The sequence below is a fragment of the Protopterus annectens genome, chromosome 1.part2, assembly GCF_019279795.1.
Source record: "Protopterus annectens isolate FY-2018-M chromosome 1.part2, PAN1.0, whole genome shotgun sequence".
Lineage (NCBI taxonomy): Eukaryota > Metazoa > Chordata > Ceratodontiformes > Protopteridae > Protopterus > Protopterus annectens.
Genome location: NC_056727.1, coordinates 975,085,128 through 975,107,276, shown reverse-complemented (window position 1 = coordinate 975,107,276; position 22,149 = coordinate 975,085,128). Strand labels below are relative to the sequence as shown.

The 22,149-nt window shown below is 42.8% G+C and overlaps 1 protein-coding gene across 1 annotated transcript in view; it reads right to left on the bottom strand.

Moving 5' to 3' along the window:
* The window catches only part of LOC122792203 (tyrosine--tRNA ligase, cytoplasmic-like), a 480,316-nt gene that overhangs the window by 53,774 nt on the left and 404,393 nt on the right, over positions 1-22,149 (bottom strand). Inside the window, exon 12 of the mRNA XM_044059934.1 lies at positions 10,841-11,034. Coding sequence (XP_043915869.1) covers positions 10,841-11,034 — 194 coding nt within the window. The remainder of the gene's footprint in view (positions 1-10,840; positions 11,035-22,149) is intronic.

The following is a 22,149-nucleotide window of genomic DNA, read 5'->3' as shown; positions in this document are numbered from 1 at the left end:
CTCCGTGTATTATGGCCATGAGGACCTCTGGGCTTCTCTTTAGGTCCTGACTGCCATTCTCTCCTGTACTTCCACTTTTTACCTCTGCTAGGTATGCTACTTTACTTCATGTGGTGCAAGGACAATGTCTTTGCTGGGAAATTCCTGTCAAACATAGCAGCCTGAGGCTGAAAAAGTGGCTTTACAAATGGCATAGTCTTAACTTACCTCCATTTTCTTGCAAACTGAGTACAGGGTACAAAGAGAAGATCCTTATCCAGTGATGCACACAGGACATCCAGCTTAACACATCCTGGAAGGGGTATTGCCCACAACTAGGTATGTATCTGGATAGCAGATTGTGCAACTGCAGCCATTACTTCATGATCACACTTCTTGACGTGCTTTGCAAATTGAGATCAGAGGACACAAAACTTAAGCATCTCGTCTCGTACCCATTCTGCCTTAGCCCTCATTTTTTCCAACAAGGATTGCTGGTAGGAAAGCATGTCAGACTGGCAGTTCAAGGCTCTAAAATAACAGGGTAGCAGAAATGTACACCTTTTTCCCAAATCTGTCATGTATTCTACTCTCTGTGAACAGGGTTCCTAGATGGCACTCAGCATCTTGCCTTACTGGAATAGAGGGACAAAAACAGATCAACAAAAGGATTTCTGTAGAGGAACGTATAGGAATCCTTGAACTTATAAAACCAGTCAGGTTTCCTTGGAGCTGAAGAGGGGAGTCTTGCTCCCTGGATGCACAGATAACAACACAGTCCAGAATGCACATCACCGGAGGTTCAAGTTGGTCCATGTAGGCTCTATATCTCAGCTGAATCTTAGAATATTCCTTACTCTCACATAGGAAAACGTCTTTCATTTTATGAAGGGGTGTCTCTAAAGGAGAAGTCTTCTAGAAGTGAAGCAGAGGAAAAGCTTTCCTTGGTGTCCACATCACAGGCATGCGCAGAAGGGATCTAGCCTATATAGAACAGTTTATCTGGTTCAGAGTCATTAGAATCAGAAATGTCAGGAAAAGTTCCACCCTTCTCTTTTTAGAAGTTGTCCTGGACACCTCTGTGATTCCTGTATCATGCCTTTTTTGTTTTGAAGACAGACAAAACTACTTTGGACAATTGAACTAAAAAATGGCAGGAAATGGAAAGGGCTGAGGCACTTCTCAACCCAGGTAAAGGCAAATTTGTGGGTGGGCACCAGATTGGTCTTCAGTGATTTAAGTTTTTTGGTTTTCAGAATATCTCCATGAAGACATGAGGTTGTGAATGGGGAAATGAAACCCCAATGCAATCTCTGGGAGCCTCATCACAAATGAGGACTTGAGGGACCCTGCCTTCCCCTTTAGTAATTAGGACAAGCCTCTGAGAATGAAAGGGCATTCAGTCTTAGGAGAAGTGGCATAGATGTCAGTCTGCCAGGACAAGGGAAACTGATGCTGTGTTGGCCTGCAGAGTAGATACTCCTGAGTCCTCAACGGGGACCAGCTCTGAAGAAAGTGGCTGTAAAAAACCCTCATTATGCCCAGAGTTGCAAGACTCAGGGAAGTTGGATTTATCCAATGGGATATCCATGGTGTCCTGATGCTTCTCCCTGCATCTCTTACTGCAGTATTACTTTCTCAGAGGCCTTGGCCAAAGAAATATGTACATATCCCATTCTTTTCTACAAACTTCTTCTACAGAGCATCCTCAGGCTGAAACAGGCAAAATGTGGACAAGACTCCATTTTGTGCTTTTGGCAGAAGCAAAATAAACACTTGTGGGGAATTTGTTTCTCTTTGCATAAAGCAATTATTCACTTCAATCATAAACTCAATTAAAACTAGAGTTAAAACAGTCAATTGAGTCAACAGCAACAAAAAGACAAGAAAAAAAATCCTCTATGGGGTACTTCTCTATCTCTTAAAAGTAGGCCAACTAACTCAGCTCTGTAAAACAAAACATAGAGCTAGATACAACTGCATGGCAAGAAATATCTGAAGATAGTGTTGACTGACAAACTTCTTATACTACCAACATCCTTGTGCACTGGTGATTAAGCCCTCAGCCAAAGCTGTGGAATTCAGGCTGGCTTGTTGGACTACCTGTACACAGGATATCCTAAAAGTGAAGACTGCAACAGTCAATACAATAGGATCACAGCAGGTTAGTAGGCTAACGGCCCCAGGGCCCTTACAAGCCTAGCCAAGTTCAACCCGTGTTCCCAAGGGTGTCTGGCTCAGGCAGACACTACAATCAGCACCTATTTCCCCTGTCCAAAAGGAACACAGGTGGAATAAGCACTACGGGTTAAATATTCTGGAACTGCACGCTGAGTATGCCCTAGAATGACAAATCTGCATGACTGTAGCTTATTCTCCACTACTGCTACGCCTACAACTCCAGCTTAAAGTCACCTCAGTATCAATACAGACTTTTCTGGGTTTTAGATCTTCCCCATTATTCAAACAATATGCTCTCCACCTTCCTCTCCAGATCAGAGAATACCACTTTGAACAAAGACATCACATCCAGCATTACACACATACCGCCCCCTCCACTGCCACTTAGGAGGTGGTGGAGGATAAGAACTGTAGAGAAGGATGAACCATGACAACGTAGATTTATCATTATGGTAAATATTTAAGTTTCAGCTCTGATATGGTCTGGTTCATCCTCCTCCAGAGCTGGGACAGAGTCATCAGCAACCAACCTGTGCGGTCCCTAGGAAAACGATACCTCTGATAATGGTGGCCTCAAAAGATTAACAAGACCAGAGATTCATCCAATTTATATTGCTTGCCAAATGTGCTCAGAGCAGTGCACATACCTACTACACATATACCATCTTTTGAGATAATTTGATGAGGTATTGCGAAAGAGTGCCTGTGAGGTGGCTATTGCTCAGGTAGAAAGTGCTTTTAGCGCAGACAAAACAAATTTCCTTGCTTTTGCATAAGCAAACTTAATACAATCAATCAGATAACTATATCAAAGACATTACCTTTGAAACGTGAAGGTCTAATCTGTTAGTAGAAAAAGGCAACATACAGCTACAAGTCCTTTCTGACCTCTTTAGTATGACGGAAACAGAAACACAGCTGGCTATGCACACTGAGGCAATAAAGCAGGACTTCTGCTTTGTTCAAATGGTTTTGGGGGAGTAATGAAGATTAATGGTCTGATTTATTCTTGACTCAGTAGCCATCTTAAACATAAATAAAGAGTAAGTCAGTGCTGCTGGCATAGAAGGATAAAGCTCTAACTCTGGCTTAAGAAGACTAGCACTTGCAGGAACAGATGAAGTCTGCGCACACTGACACTATCTCTTAGACCAGGAGCTTCAAGTCCACCCTGAAGGTTGGATCTAATGGGGCTTTGGTTCATAGGTAAATAAAAGGCAATACATTTGCAGACTATTACAAGCTTTGCCAATCATCCATATTCAACAGTTCCTTCAAACTACAAAATACAGCTGAGGAAAATTTAAGGCTGCCCATCTAATTATTTAGGTATATGCTGTGGCTGTCAAGCGTGCTTCTCTGCTTGACATGTAGGAGAAGTTTGTTCCAGATGTGGGAGACATGTTGGGATACGAATTGATCCAACCAATGTGATTTATTTATCTGTTGAAGAAGATTTAGTTCCTTTTGTTTTGTGAAAGAATAGAAGATCAAACAGGGTTTGATTGTTCATAGCATGAAAGTCTAGACACAGATCCCCATGGAGAAGTCTACAAGAAACTGAGTGTAGAGGCAGGGCTGCCACTCTGTCCCATTAACATTTTTTTCCGTGTTGTTGTGGCCACTGATCTTTTTAATTAGCAACTTCTGAGATCAAGTTGAGTTATATGTTTACACAAGTACAAGCCAAAAAAATGGACTAGATTCAACAATGAGTCTGCTGGGATATAAGTAAAGGAGAATTAGGACTTCTTTAGATCTAGAGGAGATGCCTTTTGAAACTAGATAAGCCTGAAAGAAGGCCTTCCTAACTAGTGCAGTAACCGTACAGTAAAAAAAGAATCAACAACATCTACATCTTTCACAACAATATATTACTGGAGAGGTTTGTCACCTATATGGTATGGAAATTCTTTTATATCCCTGGTTCACTCTCCCAGAGGGGAAACTTGGGAAAATAAGTTGTTGCACTTGATGGTGATCAAGCGGCAAATGGGACAGTGGGATCCCCACCACTGCTGGAGAAGAACTTTTGCCACTGACCAGATGAAGACCATTCTTGAGACATCAGAAAACACCTACTGAGCTAATCTGCTTGTGAGCTGGCTCCAACAGGTATTTAGGCTGCTACCAAAAAGTGATCTGAAGATATGGCCCAGTCTCAAAGACTCACTACCTTACAACAAAGGGGCAGGAATGGGTTTCCCCCTGCTTGTTAATGTAGCATATTGGTGCCACACTGAATCAGTGAAAGGCAATCACTCTGTACGGAGGAGAATCCTGGAAAGTCTGTAATGTTAGAAGGACTGCCCTCATCTCCAGTTTATCAATATGCATACATCTTGAAAAGCACACTCCAAACAACACATCCCCATCTTACAGCTGAGGCATCAGTAAGTGACAGATACTAGGGGGTTCAAGAAGAAGGAAAGTGCTTTCCAGGGTCAGGGTGTCTTTGGGCAGCCACCTCACAAGGTGTCTCCAACATGTTTCTGGTTGGATTGGAGAGAAGAGCCAAGGACAGTCTCCACCAAGTCCACAAGGGTCACTGGTGCACCCTCACTGAGCAGAAAATCCTGAGAACAGTGTTGACATCTAGGAACAAGATTCAAGCTATAAATCAATTTTCTCTTCCTCTCCTAACTTACAGTTTTGGAGTGACTGACTGGCCCCAAAACGTGTTGGATAGATTAGATATGAAAAAAAAGAAGGATGCTTCATGCTCACCAAACGATCTATAAAAATCAGTGCATACTAAGATTATATATTCCCCGTTCAGAATGAGGGATGTGCCTTCTTGAAATTGATTACCTGTATAGATCTGCAATCGTAGGACTCCACACACATATCTGTTGACCTCAGAAGACCAAAATGTAGTGAAAGTTTTGAAACATGAGGAGAATAAATCTGCTTAATCTAGCAGAAGCATATGGGTTTCAAGCAGGAATGGAAATCAAACTAGAAGTAGATAAAAACCAGGCAGCAACTGAATGTGCCAAAAAACAAAGGAAAGAATATAACATGAAGGACCAGATGAGAAGGCAAGAAATGTGGAAAATGCATAAATACAGTTGCAAGTACAGAAAACTTCTGGAAGAACCTCATGTTGATCAGGAACACATGCAGGAACGGTTAAGGAGAGGTGAATTCAAACCAAGAGATGAAAAGTTAATATTGGAGGCCCAAGATAGTGGGCTACGTACAAGTTGGTTTACAAATTCCATTGAAAATGTGGGAAAAACAGACAAATGTAGGTTTTGTAAAACTGAATTGAAAACAGTCACACAACTAGTTGCTGGTTGTGACACACTAATGGCAGAAGGACTGTATACTGAAAGGCATAATAATGTGGCGAGACTGTTGCACTGGGGATTGTGTAGACATTACGGTACTGAAGTGACTGAAATACACTGGAAACATGAGTCACAGAGCATTATAGAAAATGATGAAGTTTATATCACATGGGATCACCCATTACTAACAGTTCAAAAGACAGATGCTAGAAAACTGGATATAGTGGTCCAAGAAAAGAAGACAAAAGTAGCATTGATCATTGAAATCACCACACCTAGTGACTACAGTGTCCTGTGTACAGAGAGACAAAGTCAAAATATCAGGATCTGCAGGCAGAAAGAAAAGTGATGTGGAAGAAAGATACCCAGACAGTTCCAATAGTAGTAGGAGCAACGGGTCTTATAATAAAAAGAATCTACAATTGTATTTAGATATGTTACCAATCCATGTAACCCTGTACAAATTGCAGAAAGAATTATTACTGGGCACACTGCGGATGCTGCGAGAAGCACTTCTTGCTGACATCAAAGACTGAAACAGTACTAATTTCATGAGCATTAATCGTTCTTTGACTTAGGGATGAAGTCCATTCCCATCATGGTATTAGAAACCCAAAAGATTTGGAGAAATTATAAAAAAAAAAAAGCAGAAATACATGGCCACTGTCACTGAAGACAACAGAGAGAGCTCTTTAAGCTGACCTGAACAACTAGAGGAATCCTTTCTGCAGGTAAGCAGGCTAAACAAGAGCAAGTGGCCAGCATGCAACCTATGAACATCAGGCACTGAGTGGAGCTCAGCTAGGTCACTGCAAAGTTCACCATTACTTCTAAGGACTGGAAGAAAAGGATTAAAGAATCCTAAGCTGATGCAAGTTTTCTTCTACTGAAGCATTGAGCTGCCAATCATACAAGTAGGGGAATATTTTCAACACCTGCATCCTCTGGAAAACAACTGCAGTAGTCACATACTTCATATACTTCATGAAGACCTGGAAGCCATGGATAGAACAAAGGGTAAGGCTTAAAACTGAAATTGCTTACACTTACACTCTAAAACACACAGGAACCTCCCTGACTCCTTAAAGGTCCAAACAGCAAGCACATCTAATCTCCCCTGAATACAGAGGGCAAAACAGACTCACCGTGGCAACCCTGAACTTTTGTTTTGGGATGTGTTGGCTTGGGTCACTTAGACCCAAAATGGGCCTAAGAACTTTGGTCTTTTTCACACTACAACTAATTTGGAATAAGATCTAGAACTACTCAAGTTGGATGGGACCTCATAATGTTGAATGACCAGAAGGAAAAAGGAGTTTGACCTGGCAGATGGGAATCTCCAAAATCACAACCCCAAAAAAGGCCAAATTCAGTACAAGACAACTGAAAAGAAAATCACAATTCCAATAACAGCTGTAGAAAATGATCACCAAGATAAAATAAATGCAATTATATTTTTACAAAAACTGTAGTTGTAAATCTTCCACAGTGCAAAGAAAAAATGCAACCCTACTGACTGCAAGATTGCTTTCAGTGGAAAGACAGCATAAATGTTGAAAATGTAATTAATATTCTCTTCAGTTTGCACACATCTGTAGTGCCTGCATGCATTACCTTATCTGGACAGCAGCTTGTTGGACTCAACCTCCCCTTTCCATCAAAGCTAAAACTTTAGAACAGGAAGAGAATTAACCAATTTTCCGCCCAAACATAAAGGACTGCCTTGGAGTCTTACACATACAGGAAGAATGTTAGTCTGATTATGCCTTGCTTCTGGACTATTTAGGTGGAGTGAATTTCTGGACAGAACACAAACTGGGTTCTATTTTAGCTAGCTGCATTTTTCCAGAGGTTTTGGTCTTCTAAGTCACATACACACAGAAATTCATTATATCTCTTCAGCTACCGGTAGAGACAAATCCAGATAAGCGGTTTCTTTACACCATCTGCCTGTTTAAACCCATATATTTGTATTTTCTTTGTGCAAGTTTAAAGCAGTTTGCAGATTTGCATTTTCAAATTCATTGCTTAATTTTATTTACTTCAAGTAAAGAACTGTACTATTCAATTTTACAGAAAGGGCGACCTGTAGATCACATCCTAATTGGAGAACGAATGTTCTTCAGCAGGGTGTTAATCTACATACTTTTCGCGTACCATTGAATTTGTCATAATGCCTGCTGAAAAACGAGTCCCCCGCTTCAAGGCAACATATCAAGCCCCTGTGGAGCTCGGACTGAAAAATAAAATGGACACCACTATTTTACACTCACTAAGCAGCGGTTTTGCTGTTTGGCGACTGTAAAGTAAGAAAGAAAAAAAATTTTTTAAAAAAAGTATGTATGTTTATGTCTGTGTGAGAGTGTATGCATGTATGGTGTGAGAACTCAACTGAGCTGTTATCTTACACTGGTAAGCAGCACTTTTACTGTTGAGCGAATGTAAAAAAAAATTAAAAAATACAGAAACCGAAAAAAGTGTGTATGTGTAGGAGTGTGTTTATGTTTCTGTCTGTGTCTGAGTGAATGCGTGTATGAAAGCAGAACAGACTGTGTGTGTGTGTGTGTGTGTGCGCGCGCGCAGGGGAGAGACCAAGAGAGAGTGAAGAGTGAGAGCGATCCTTGGCAGCAGCAGAGTCAATTAAGAGGTTTCCATACCTTTTCCATACCTCTCAACCTCTTGGCACAAGAAATTTGGACAGAGCCACAAATAAGGGAGGACAAAAGACCAAAAATAGGGAAAAATTTTAAATATTGCTCATATAAACTTAGAACGTTACTAGAATAACCAGATTGAAATTAGCGTGCATTTTGTGAAGGATATCACGTCTGAAACTCCAATATCTGTTATTAATTAACGACTTCAGTCCTTGATGATTTGCTAGAACACTACACATTTTATGAGGATGGGACCAAACATAGGAGCCAAAGATCGGGACATTCTGCAAAAATCTGGGCAGTTCAGAGGTATGCTCCCTTGACTCTTAGCTCAAATTATCTGAATAAACCTAAAATAAAGGGGGGGACATATTTTACTTGAATATTAGGATTTCAGTCAGCATGCATTTTCTGAAAAAGAGGTGTGAGAGTGAGTGAGATAGACTACTGGCAGAAGTGGTAGTAAAGAGGTTTGCATACCTCTGGAACTTTCGGCTGAAGAAATCTGGATAACACCTAAAATAAAGACCTAACAAAGCCTCAAAAATAGGAGCAGACTAATTATAGCTCTTATAAAATTACAAACTTGCTTAAATAAAAGGATTTGTGTTAGCATGAATTTTCTAAATAAAATAATAGTCTGTTAAGGGGTCAAAAAATAAAGTAAACACCCTGATATTTTTAAGTGTTATATTTTTGGATCTAAAATGCTTCCTCCAACACCATCAACATATACTACAGTAAGCTTGAAACGTTAGGTGGAGGAACTATTTTACATCAAAAATATATATAAAAAAAAAAAAAAATAGCAATAAAAAAAAAAGTAACTAAAGCATAACAGTTTTGCAGACATCCCATTCTCTAAGCGCAATAATGCCCTCCAAGCATTGGGCCTCAGAACACCCCTGGGTGGGCGTTACTTCCATAATAACACACAGCCTGTCGAGCATTATTGCTTGCTTAAATGGTTGTAACTGGTGATTTATCTGTTAACTTTTGGGTATGGCACTGAAATGGTACACTAATAACAGCTGGCATCAGCCTTTCAAAGAGTTACTGCTCAAGCTAACAGCACCATAAAATATGTAACACTTAGCTTATTTTAAGGTTAAACATTAACTGCACTTTTATGCTAGCATGTTTCTAGCTGGTGGCAGTACTACCATAAGAAAAAGGACGGGAGCTGCTTGTCTAGAGAAACATCTTCAACCCCTCCTATAAAACTACTGTCTATGAGTTTGTGTGTAAAATAATCTTGGTCAAATTTTATCTACTGTTGGTCAAGACTTAACTGAAAGGCACTGGGCTCAATATGAAGTAAGTGGAATTCCTGGGGATCTTGTGATTATAAAAGTTTGATCTGTAGCTGTAGTAAAGCGTACATGGATTTAACAGTTGATGGCTTTTACCTGAGACAGCAATGTGCTTTTATCATATGCTTTTATGGCCATTGTCCCTTGTATACAAGTTGGTGCCTGAGCTGCAGAATTCAAGTGCGTACCTTATAGTATGTAAAACGTTTGGGTATTTCTCACAGTGCTCAATAGGTCTAAATGAGAGATAAAGAACTAGAGATGGCAGTGGCTGTTGTCCCTTCAGTGCAGAACATCTTACTAACATCTGCACTGTTAAAGACAGAACAGCCACACACAAGGGATATTCATCCAAAGTTCTGTTAATCAGGCTGGATGATCAGACATCCCCTCTTCTTAATTCTCAAACATTATGGTTGATACTAGTCCAGTAATTTTTATGATGAACCTCATCTTTTAACTCTTTAGTGTTCTTCACTGTAGATTATTAAATAATACAGCCCTGAAGGAAGAGAAGCAACACAGGTTACAAGTTACTCCCTGTTTAGCAGTGTCCGTTATAAACATCAAAGAAAAAAACCTCAAATGTCACCATCTGAATGGGATTTTTAAAGTCAGTATGGACACCCCTAACTAGTGACTTGCTAGGTGTATGATTTTTACTGATTATTTACCTTCACAAAGACAAAAAACGAAAGCCTAACAACCTTATCTGCAGTACATTCTCCTCTGTCTGAAGTACTAAACATACAAAGATACAGTAAGATGATATACCTGAAAAAATTGGCTACCAGTTAAATGCTTCTCTCCACAAATCTATTAACTGCAGCTCTTGCACTCTGTCAGCTATCCAATTATTTTTCTCACAGAAAACAAAAGACACCAAATAAATTATGAACTTTTACTTATCCATTGTCAGAGATATTCAGATTAGAAGTAGCAAACTTCATCCCTGGAAAAGGCATAATTACACACAGTTTGGTCTGAAAAATTGTCTAGTCCTCCCAACAGTCTGACAATAACTAAAGCTTCAGGGATCACCTGGAGTTGGAAGCTGTACCTACTGCTAGACATCTGAAGTCAGACGTTTTGATCCCTTGACAGGTTTATACACATCAGTAAGAGATGCCAAACAGAAAAAAAATGACAGAATATGTCCCTCATCTTCCATCCACTATTTTACAATTAATAATGAAGCATTACAAATTTTGTGCCACTCTCAAACTACTCATTGCCTGAACAGAAACAATAACCGGTAAGTTTACATCTCCAGCTTCCACATTCAAGTTTAGTCAGTAACTCTTTAGGAAGGTAACTCATTAGGAAGTCTGTATATCCACATTACTGATCAAACATGTTGGACCTTTTGACTTTTCGACCTATCATTTAGTACAAACAGAAAGGTAAATCATCTTACGTGGATGCACATAGAACCATAGCCTGAGACTCGATCCCACGCATTTTCTGTGGCTTAAGGTTACAAAGCAGTACCACCATCCTGTTTGTGAACTCTTCAACTGTGACATGATGTACCAATCCACTCACAACTGTGCGAGGTTCACCTTCACCAACATCAATTTTTTCAACATAAAGACTATCTGCATCAGGATGCTGAAAGAAGGGAAAAATGTGTTAATCCAAACAGCAATACACTTGAGGAAATCAGGCTCAGCTCACGATACAAGAAAGTTAACGCTTAAAAAAAACAGTACGTTTTCGATTAACTGTCTTCCTCAGAAAGCAAGAATACACATATTAAACATTCACCTCCCTCCTTTTATACGCCCTAGGCATTAATTATCTTTCAATTAATTGGATAATTGGGATGAAATAAGCAGCAGTTTAACCTCTTACAGACCCAGAAAAAATGCATAAAAATAGCTTATTTGTTATATCAGCAAAGAATTAAGCATCCACATATAAAACATTTCAAAATTTACAAATATATGTGTGAGACCAATAAATCTATCCAGATTTATAATTATATTAATAATAATGTTTTTCAGAAGCCATCTATACATATACATTATAAAATCTTTCAAGGGACTTGTAAATTGAACTAAAAACTAAAACAAAAACTAAAAGATAAAAAGTAAAAACATCGCCATCTGGTGTAAGTGAGAGTTCTAAACATCTAACAAAAGTTGATACTATATATATTAAAACCTAGCTACATATAAATATAAATATTCATAATATCTATATATACAATAAATACATATCTTGGGAATAAATATATAAATTAATTAAAATTATTTATATATAAATAATGAATAGTAGTATAAAAATTGATTAATAGCAAACTATGCTAAAAATGTTAAAAACATGCGAAAAATGTATTAAACCAAAATGTCATACTAACACAGTTAGTTTTTTTCCACTTTCTTTTGAAGATTTAATTACTATCTACCTCAAGCTTCAGCAATCTCAAAACAGGCAAAGAATGACAATGTCCTTTACAGTTCATGAAACTTCTACCCACACTTATTCTGTACTCAGATGGAATTTGGCAGTCACCTGTTTTAGAATGTTGTGGCTACCATCCACAACATGCTGTTAAGTACAATGTCGTGACACTGGCACTTGCACACACTTCCAGCTTTAGGGAAACTTGGGTCTCCCAATAAGCAGATGACTCTGGGTACCAAGAACTGTGTGAAGTATCACTCCAAGGACAGACGTCTGATTTTCTGTCCTTTCAATACCCACTACAGCTGTTGATCTAAGAAAAGCACCCAACTCTATGAGTGCTGTGGTTGGCTTATCCTTTCTATTGTCAAAATTCTACATCTCTCTCCAGAAGTTCCAGCAATGGAATATGAGTAATGCACTCATGATGACTGATATTCACTACATAAGCATCGTCCTCTACATCTTGTTACTACGAGCACCCACATGCAAATCAAGACTAATGATTTGATACCTGCACTGCTAACACACACACACGCACCTACCCTCTCACTCGCACATGTACAGACACACACACCCACCCTCTCTCTCACACACACCCACCCTCTCTCTCACACACACACACACCCTCTCTCTCACACACACACACACACACACACACACACACATCCTCTCTCACACACACACCCTCTCTCACACACACACACACACACACACACACACCCTCACACACACACACACCCTCATACACACACACACATACCCTCACACACACACATCTCTCACACGACCACACACACATCTCTCACACACATCTCTCACACGACCACACACACATACCTCTCACACGACCACACACACACACATCTCTCATACGACCACACGCACACACATCTCTCACACGACCACACGCACACACATCTCTCACACAACCACACGCACACACATCTCTCACACAACCACACGCACACACATCTCTCACACAACCACACGCACACACATCTCTCTCACAAAAACACACTCTCTCACAAAACACACGCACTGTCACACAACCACACACACTCTCTCACACAACCACACGCACTCTCACACAACCACACCCACTCTCACACAACCACACGCACGCACCCTCTCACACAACCACACACACGCACCCTCTCACACACACACACACACACACACACACACACACACACTATCTCCCTCACACACACACACCCTCCCCCACACACACACACACACCCTCTCACGCATACACCCTCTCACGCATACACCTTCTCTCTCTCTCACACACACACGCGCGCACACACACCCACGTGCACACACACACACCCATGCACCCTCACACCCACGCACCCTCACACACCCACGCACACACACCCTCTCACACACACCCTACCCTCTCTCTCCCTCACACACACACACCCTCCCCACACACACACCCTCCCCCCATACACACACACACACACACATCCACACACATCCGCACACACCCTCTCACACACACACCCTCTCACACACAAACACACCTGCTCTCTCTCACCTGCTCTCTCTCACACGCGCACCCGCGCACACACACATGCGCACACACACAACCTCTCACACACACACACAACCTCTCACACACACACACACACAACCTTACACACACACACACACACACACACACACACACGCAACCTCTCTCACACACACACACAACCTCTCACACACACAACCTCTCACACACACACAACCTCTCACACTCACACAACCTCTCTCACTCACACAAACTCTCACACTCACACACCCTCTCACACTCGCACACCCTCTCACACTCACATACTCTCTCACACTCACATACTCTCTCACACTCACATACTCTCTCACACTCACATACCCTCTCACACTCACATACCCTCTCACACACACACACACACACACACACACACACACACACACACAGACCCTCTTACACACACACACAGACCCTCTTACACACACACACAGACCCTCTTACACACACACACACACCCTCTTACACACACACACACACCCTCACACACACACACGCACCCTCACACACACACGCACCCTCACACACGCACTCACACACATACCCACACCCCTCTCTCACACACACACCCACACCTCTCTCTCACACACACCCACACCCTCTCTCACACACACCCACACCTCTCTCAAACACACACTCAAACACACACCCTCTCACACACACACACATACGCCTGCGCACCACCTCTCACACACACGCCCGCACGCCCTCTCTCACACACACACACGCCCGCGCGCCCTCTCTCACACACATGCCCGCGCGCCCTCTCTCACACACACACTCCCACGCATCTTCTCTCTCACGCATGCCCGCGCACCCACTCTCTCTCTCACGCATGCCCGCGCACCCTCACTCTCTCACGCACGCGCACCCCCACTCTCTCTCACACGCGCACCCCCACTCTCTCACGCACGCGCACCCTCTCTCTCTCTCACACGCACACCCTCTCTCTCTCGCACGCACTCACACACCCTCTCTCACACGCACTCACACACCCTCTCTCACACACACACTCAGACACACACACTCAGACACACACACTGACACACATCCTCTCTCACACACGCACACTCACACCCTCTCTCTCGCGTACACTCACACACGCGCGCGCACACACACACACACATGCGGGCACACACACACACACACACACACACACACACACACACACACACACACACACACACACACACACACACACACACACACACACACACACAGTTTGATCTAAATGGAAACCCTACTACTGGAGGAAAAGCATTTTCAACTAGTCAAGATCCATACTCTTATTGGGAAGCTGTACTCCAGAAGATCACATTAGTCAATTAAGAGTCGGCTCCAGTGACCACCACGCTCTTCCCTAAAAAGGAGATCAAGTAAGGCAAGCCACAAGTCAGTCCATCAACTAGAACACTCCAGCTATGGAAATCACATGTGTACTGCAGCTTCTGTAGAGATGGTTCCTGCTACAGACAGAAGCACCTACTTGCAACTAAACCAGGAAACTACTGAATATCCTGCTAGACAGGACCAAAAGAGGATATGGCAGATGAATTACACTCCAGGGCCATATGGATTAAAGAGACTGGCTCATGGATTAAGGAGAATCCTAATCAAGATCATCACTTTCCTGGTGCCATGCACTCTCTCCAAAGGGAACAAAAAGAGATAGAAGACCCTACACAAATGGTGGAAATTATACAGATCTGAGCATCCACTGTATTCGCAAGCTCTGTGACATGTGAGCATTGCCTAACAGGAAACAGACTGTAGGCCTACTTCAAAACACAGAACCCACAAACAGAGCAAAAGGGAAAGCCAAAAAAAGTGTGGAAGCAATCAATGGCTTCAGTCACCTTGACAAGTATACACATCTGGCTTACTCACAGGAGTTAACCAGGGAACTAAGTATCTCTGTTCCTCCTCCCCAGATAACCAGGCAGGCCAGGTCACTGAAGGAGAAACATGCAGCACCTTAAAAGCAGCTGGGTGGCTTGAAAGGCAGAACAGCCATAAGGCTATTGACCCTGTGTGTAGAGCTTCTGTGGGAAAGTCATCATGATTCCACTGCTGCCGTAACATCTGGGATTTCCTGGTTTGAAAGCCCTCAGCCAGGCCAAATACTAGACATTTTCCCCAACCACTGGTCCAGTGGATGCCCTCCCTATCAACGTCAAGAGTTCGGCCAGTGCCATTATTTCAAATTTCTTGCTGTCAAAGCCCAATATAGTCTTCATATAGTTCACTGGTTAGACTAAAGCCAGAGTCAGAGCTGCTAAAGCTAAGTACCCTATCAGGGAATTCTTTTTGTACAACTGCTTTTTGTACTTCTTGTTATTTGTCTGTTGCTAAGAATAATGTTTCCTTAGAGTGTGGGAAACGGACCCTGATGGGATTTCCACTCACTGTCTTGGTTTACTCGGTGTGCAACCAGAGCATGACATGCCCAACTGCTCCCAGTGCATGTATTCAAAAGGACTTAGGTGGAAGGTTACACTGCTAGAGAAATTTTTATAAGGAAAAACAGTGTAGGTGCCTCTCACATGCCATGGTGTTAGCTGATCATGCTGAATTAGAGCTCCATTGAAAAAGAAGAAGCTTCTGAAATCTGTCAGTGTGCTAGATTACAACATTCAGGTGTCAGATAGCCTCCAAGCTCATTATTGTTGAATGAAGAGACACATTCAGTCTCCTCCAATGATGAAAGGTGTAGCACAGGCCAATGTACACACTCTTTTGGAGTCCAGCATGCCATAAGTACCCTTGATACCTACACAGGTGGCAGTTCTTAAGGAGTCAGATGCATCTACATTTGCTGTGATATTTTAGACTCTGCACCAGTGCCAGATCTACCGATAGGGAGGGTGGCTTTCCCTACAATGGGGAGGAGTCTTCAGCAGACAGAGTACAGGCTGCAGCGATCCACCAGAGACCTAGGCCAATGACAGCCAATGCCACACCCAAAGAACAGACCAAAGGCTAAGCATAAAAAGAAAGCAACTAGCTTGCCCCACTCTACACCTTTGGGGGTCTCAGTCCATTCAGGCCTGTCCTCAGCACCTAATCAGGTTAGCTGAGGATCTGACGGATTTTATGAGAGTCAGACATCTGGGCCATGGCAGGATCCCAGCTACAGAAACATCTACAAAAAGGAAGACAAACTTTTCTCCTCAGGAGTCAGCCTCGATTCCTATGACTTGGTTGAAGATAAGCGGTTATTACATTGACCAGATTACCTCAGGGTCATATGCCACTTGAGTCAGAGAAAACACTTGCCTCAGCCTCACCAACTAAAGATTTTACTTTTGAAGAGATCCTTCATAAGATAAGACAATCTTTCCAGTGGGAGATTCGGGATTATCCTCAAAGTAAGAAGAGTGTGAGAGAATTTCTTACACTTCCTGAACATAAAACCTTTGGCTATTACTCCAGTTTTAGAGGCTGTGGATGATGTCATTCAGGACATATCTTTGCAGTGTGACCCCCTGCCCCCAGGAAAACTGGCCACTTCTACAGGATCCTGTACACATACAAACACCTCTTTAAAAATCCTGTGATGGATCCTGAGGTGGTTACCTCAGATCATAAGGAAGATAAGGCTGGCAGATATAAAAATCCATTGTCTAATGACAAAGAGGCGAGAACCCTTAGCAGATATGGCAAGAAAGATTGTATATCCCCTTCCCTTTGAATTGAGAGATTCATGTGGCAATATTTCTGGAATCTCTCCTGGACTAAATGAAGCAGAAGGCGATGGCAATAGAAGACAAAGCTCTCAAAAAGGAGCCGATGGTTCTCTACAACTTTTGCTCTCAAGTTGCAAAACGCTCTTTACACCATGGCTTTGATGTCTCGGAAGCATCTAATAGGGCAGCCAGTTCTAGTTCTGTGATCAGGAAATGCTTAGCTAAGAGAACACTTTTCATCGGTTCATTTCAAAACTGCAATCCCTGATGCACCCTTAAACAAGGATTTTCTGTTTGGACCACAATGTATTTAAGAAGTTGGAACACCAGGACAAGTCCCTGCAAAATGTCAAGCTCTTTCTGCAAGTACAACCAGAGCTTCAGCAGGAATTTCCCTACTAAATCGTGGTTCTTTCCAGCAGCAGAAATGAGACAAAGGGAACAGAAATACCAGGAGAGAAAGGCAATCAATACAACAAAGAAAATGGCTAGCTGACCAAGGATCCACGGCCAGAGGACCCGATATTCAGGGTCCAGCAGGAATCGGCTATGACTCAGAGAGCACCTCCATATCCAACCCCTCCATGACCTATCACAAACCTTCCCTTTCCCCATCCACAAAGCTGGGAAGCAGATTCCCTCTCCTTAGATAAGTGGCTAAACATTACCAAAGACAAACAGGTACTTCAAATTGTAGGAACAGGGTACAGGTTACTGTTTGTATCCCTTACAAGGCTTTATGCAAAGAACAGCTCAGGGAGGTACAAGTTCAAACACATTCTGCTGGCACAAGGGACCAAAGAACCAATTCCTACAAAAGAGTGGAAAGCAGGGTTTTACTCAAGACCCTTCCTAGTACCAAGAAGAGAAGGGGCTTAGACACCAGTCTTACATCTGCCAATGTTAAACAAATTTTTGATTAATCCAAAATTCAAGATGCTCACTCTCCAAAAGTTTCTAGCCATGATCTCCTCTCAGGATTTCATGGTCAACCTAGATCTAAAAGATATATAACTCTATATCCCCATAGCGGAACACGTTAAATATCTTTGCTTCAGGGAATCACTTGCAATTTTGTGCACAGCCCTTTGGTTTAGTTATCGCTGCCATAGTATTTACAAAATGTTTGGCCTCAGCAGTAGCATTCTGTAGAACCAAGGGTGTACAGATTTGCCCTTAACAATGCCCGATTCAAGCAACCACTGCAGCATCTTTAAACCTGACCATGGACTACCTTTCAAACTCCGGACTCTCTCGCAACACAAAAAAGTCCCAACTTACACTTGCAAACAGACTGGCATTTTTGAGGATTCTGAAAGACTGGAAAAGCAAATGGCTTTCTTTCCGCAGGAAAAGACTGTGTTGCTGACTCAGTACTTCAGGGTACTTGCTGAAGAAGACAAAGCCTCTACCAGGGAACATGCAAGCCCTGGTTTTACTGCCTGCTGAATTTTAATGATTCCCTTAGCAAAGCTCCTTATGACAAATTCAATGGTATATGAAAAGTGTGTGTGGTGCAAGCATTAGGCTCCCCCTCAGTTTCAAGTTAAAACTGCTTCCTTGCTTAAAAAGGTAGCTGACTTGGGAGGTCTGAAACCAAAACAAAGGGGTTCCCTTTCAATGTCAAGTAGGCAATGCTCAGAATGACATTAAATATACTGATCCCAATGATATTGCTAATATCCTGGCAGACTTGATTCAGTGCCAACTTCACCCCCTAAATGGCCCATCTCGATACCGGAAGACTGCCAAATTCCGGCAATAACGGCCACCCAGGTAAAAAAAACGCACTCTCCAAAGCTAAGAATACAGCATCCATGGGACCAGATGACATCCCGGGCTGTGTACTACATGAACTACAATATGAACTGGCACCTCACCCAAGTGTCATGTTTAATCATAGTCTCACCTCAGGTTTTGTGCCCACTGAGTAGTACAGAACTACAGTTATCCCACTCCACAAAGGGGGATCCACCTTGGATCCCAGAAACTACCGTCCCATCAGTCTTACGAGCCTTATCTGCAAGGCCATGGGGTGTATTATCATGGAACTTATAAACAAAGACATTGGCAACCTTCAAACACTGGACCCCACCCAGTTTGGGTTCATGAAGGGCAGAGTCTCCTGAACCTGATTGACTTCTTCGAATCAGTCTCCAGAGCCATGGACAAGGGTAAGGTGGTCCACAGCCTATCTAGACCTTGCCAAGGCCTTTGACACCATCCCCCACTCTGGAATCATAGATAAACTTACTAAGCTGGGCATTAATCCCCACGTCACCCAATGGGTTGCTAACTGGCTTACTGATAGAACCCACACCATAAAAGCAGCAGACTCCAAATCCAGCTCCAGACAAGTGACAAGTGGAGTACCTCAGGGTTCAGTCCTGGGACCGCTCTTGTTTGGCATCTACTTCTCTGAAGTACAGGCCAACACTAAGGGACTCTGTCTAACAAAGTTCGCAGATGACTGCAAACTGGGAGCTATTACTGAATCCCCAAATGATGTGGATACTCTACAAAAGGGCCTTACAGAAACATAAGCTTGGTGCCAGAGCCATGGGCTCAAGCTCAATGCCAAGAAATGTATAGTTATCCCCTTTGGGAAAAAACATGTACCCGTGAATTACCATATAGGTGGCAGTACACTAAACACCGAAAGTGTGATAAGAGACTTAGGGACACAGGTGGACAGTGGTCTCACCTTCGATAACCACATCGCCACAACAGTCAGGAAATCCTTCTACGTGGCGCACCTCATCACTAAGGGCTTTTCATCCAGAACAAAGGAGGTCATTGTCCCACTGTACTCATCCCTCATTAGACCCATTACAGAATACAATGCCCCGTTTGGTATGTACCTCTCAAGACATCTGCAACAACTGGAAAGGCCGCAGAAATACCTCACTAAAAGAATCAGAGGCCTAAAGCAGATGCCCTACGCTTACCTCCTTAAAAATCTCCAGCTATACTCTGTCGCATATCATCTACTCAGAGGCGATCCTTGCTTAACATACAAGGCCATGTCAAACCCAAAGCTTTTGGACATGCTACACTTAAAGAAATACCAATCCCTCAGAGCCACACACTCCAGGGATCTAAACCTTGTCATCACAATAAACAAAACATGCTGGAGGGATAGGTATCTGACCCAGAGACTCCCCAGACTCTGGAATAGATTGCCCATACATGTCAAGCAGAGTGCCTCTTTGGCCCTCTTCAAAAGGAACCTTGACGATTAGATGGGAGAAAGGAAATTCACCCCGGGGATCACGTCAGTCGCCCTGCTAGGCAGGGGTCCAGGGAAGTAAATAGTGTGGGAAGAAATAGCCACGGAATTGTTATGGCTAGGCTTGTACAGGCCCTAGGGCTGACAGCCTAGTACCAACCTATGAACAGAGTGAAGACTACAGATGTCTCAGACTGCACACTCAGGCAACTTACAGATGCAGGGCAGATCTGAGTAAGTGCCCATAAAGCCTCATATCAACCTAAAAGAAATAGTGGAGGTTTGCAAAGAAAAATAATAAATGATTAAATAAAATAAAAATAAGCAAAACTGGAAACCAGGCACCTTTACTGATCAAGACTGACACCATCACAGTTATTTGGTACATAAACAAGCGGGTGTGGGGGGACACCCACTCTTACCTATTCTGTCTGTTGTTTAGGCATAGGTTTATAGGTAGGTATTAGGCTATCGGCCCAAGGGCCTAAGTAAGCCTAGCCAGCAAGGTTCCCTGGCTTAAGCCACCCAAGAAGGTTAGTTTCCTGTGCCCCTGTCGAGCAGTCACAGAAGTGATCCCCGGGGTGTACTTCCTATTTCCCATCCACTCATCAAGATTTTTCTTGAAGAGTGCTAATGAGGAACTTTGCTTGACATAGATGGGTAGCTTGTTCTAGAGTATAGGAAGTCTCTGGGACTTGAAGATTTGGAAGGCAGCACAGGGGATTGGTTTCATTTAGTGGCACAGTACCTTCTGGACGTAAACACCACCCATGCAGACCATCTAAGCAGATCTGCAACAAACCCTCAAGAATAGATGTTTAAAAAAGTCCATCTTCTAAGGAATCATAAGTGGGGTGTGCCAGTAGTAGATCTTTTTGCCTCAAAGCAAAACAAGCAAGTAAAAAAGTACTGTTCAAAGACCCAAGACCACAGGGCTTGGAGACAGATGCCTTTCCTTTTACAGGTCAATTTCTTTACACTTTCCCACCCATACATCTCCTTCTACAGGTCAATTTCTTTACACTTTCCCACCCATACATCTCATTTCCAGGTTTAGGTTCATACTAGGCTATCTGCCCGAGGGCATTTACAAGCCTAGCCCATAGTTTTGTGGCTTACGCCACCCCTTTAGTATGGGGAACTATACCCATTATTTTGCTGTGCCTCTGTTGAGCAGTGACACTGAGGTAATCCCTGGGGTATATCTGCGATCTCCCATCCGTTGGTCAAGATTTCTCTTGAACAAGGCCAGCGAGGTGCTCTGCCTCACATATACCGGGATTTTATTCCACAGCATAGGGAGTCTTTGGGTGATGAATCTATCCCTCCAGCACGTCCTATTAATAGCCGTGTCGAGGTTTAAGTCTCCGCCTTGTGGCTCTGACGGATCTAGATTTTTGAGGTGAAGCATATTCATCAAATCTGGGTTTGACATGGCCTTGTATGTTAGGCAAAGGTCACCTCTGAGCAAGCGGTAAGCGACTGAATAGAGCTGGAGTTCTTTCAGTCAGGCAGCATAGGACAGATGTTTGAGACCCTTTATCCTTTTGGTGAGGAACTTTGTGGCCTCTCCAGCTGCTGCAAGTGTCGGGTCAGATACATTCAATGGGGCATTGTACTCAATCATTGGTCTGATGAGTGATGAGTATAGGGAGACTATGACCTCCCTTGATCTAGATGAGAATCCCTTCATGATAAGGTGGGCAATGTAGAAGGTCTTCCTAACTACTTTAGCTACATGGGTGTCGAATGACAGACTACTATCAACTTGGGTCCCCAGGTCCCTGATAACTTCTTCTGTGCTCAGTGGATTGCCACCTATTTGGTAGCTAGGGGTAATCTTGTTT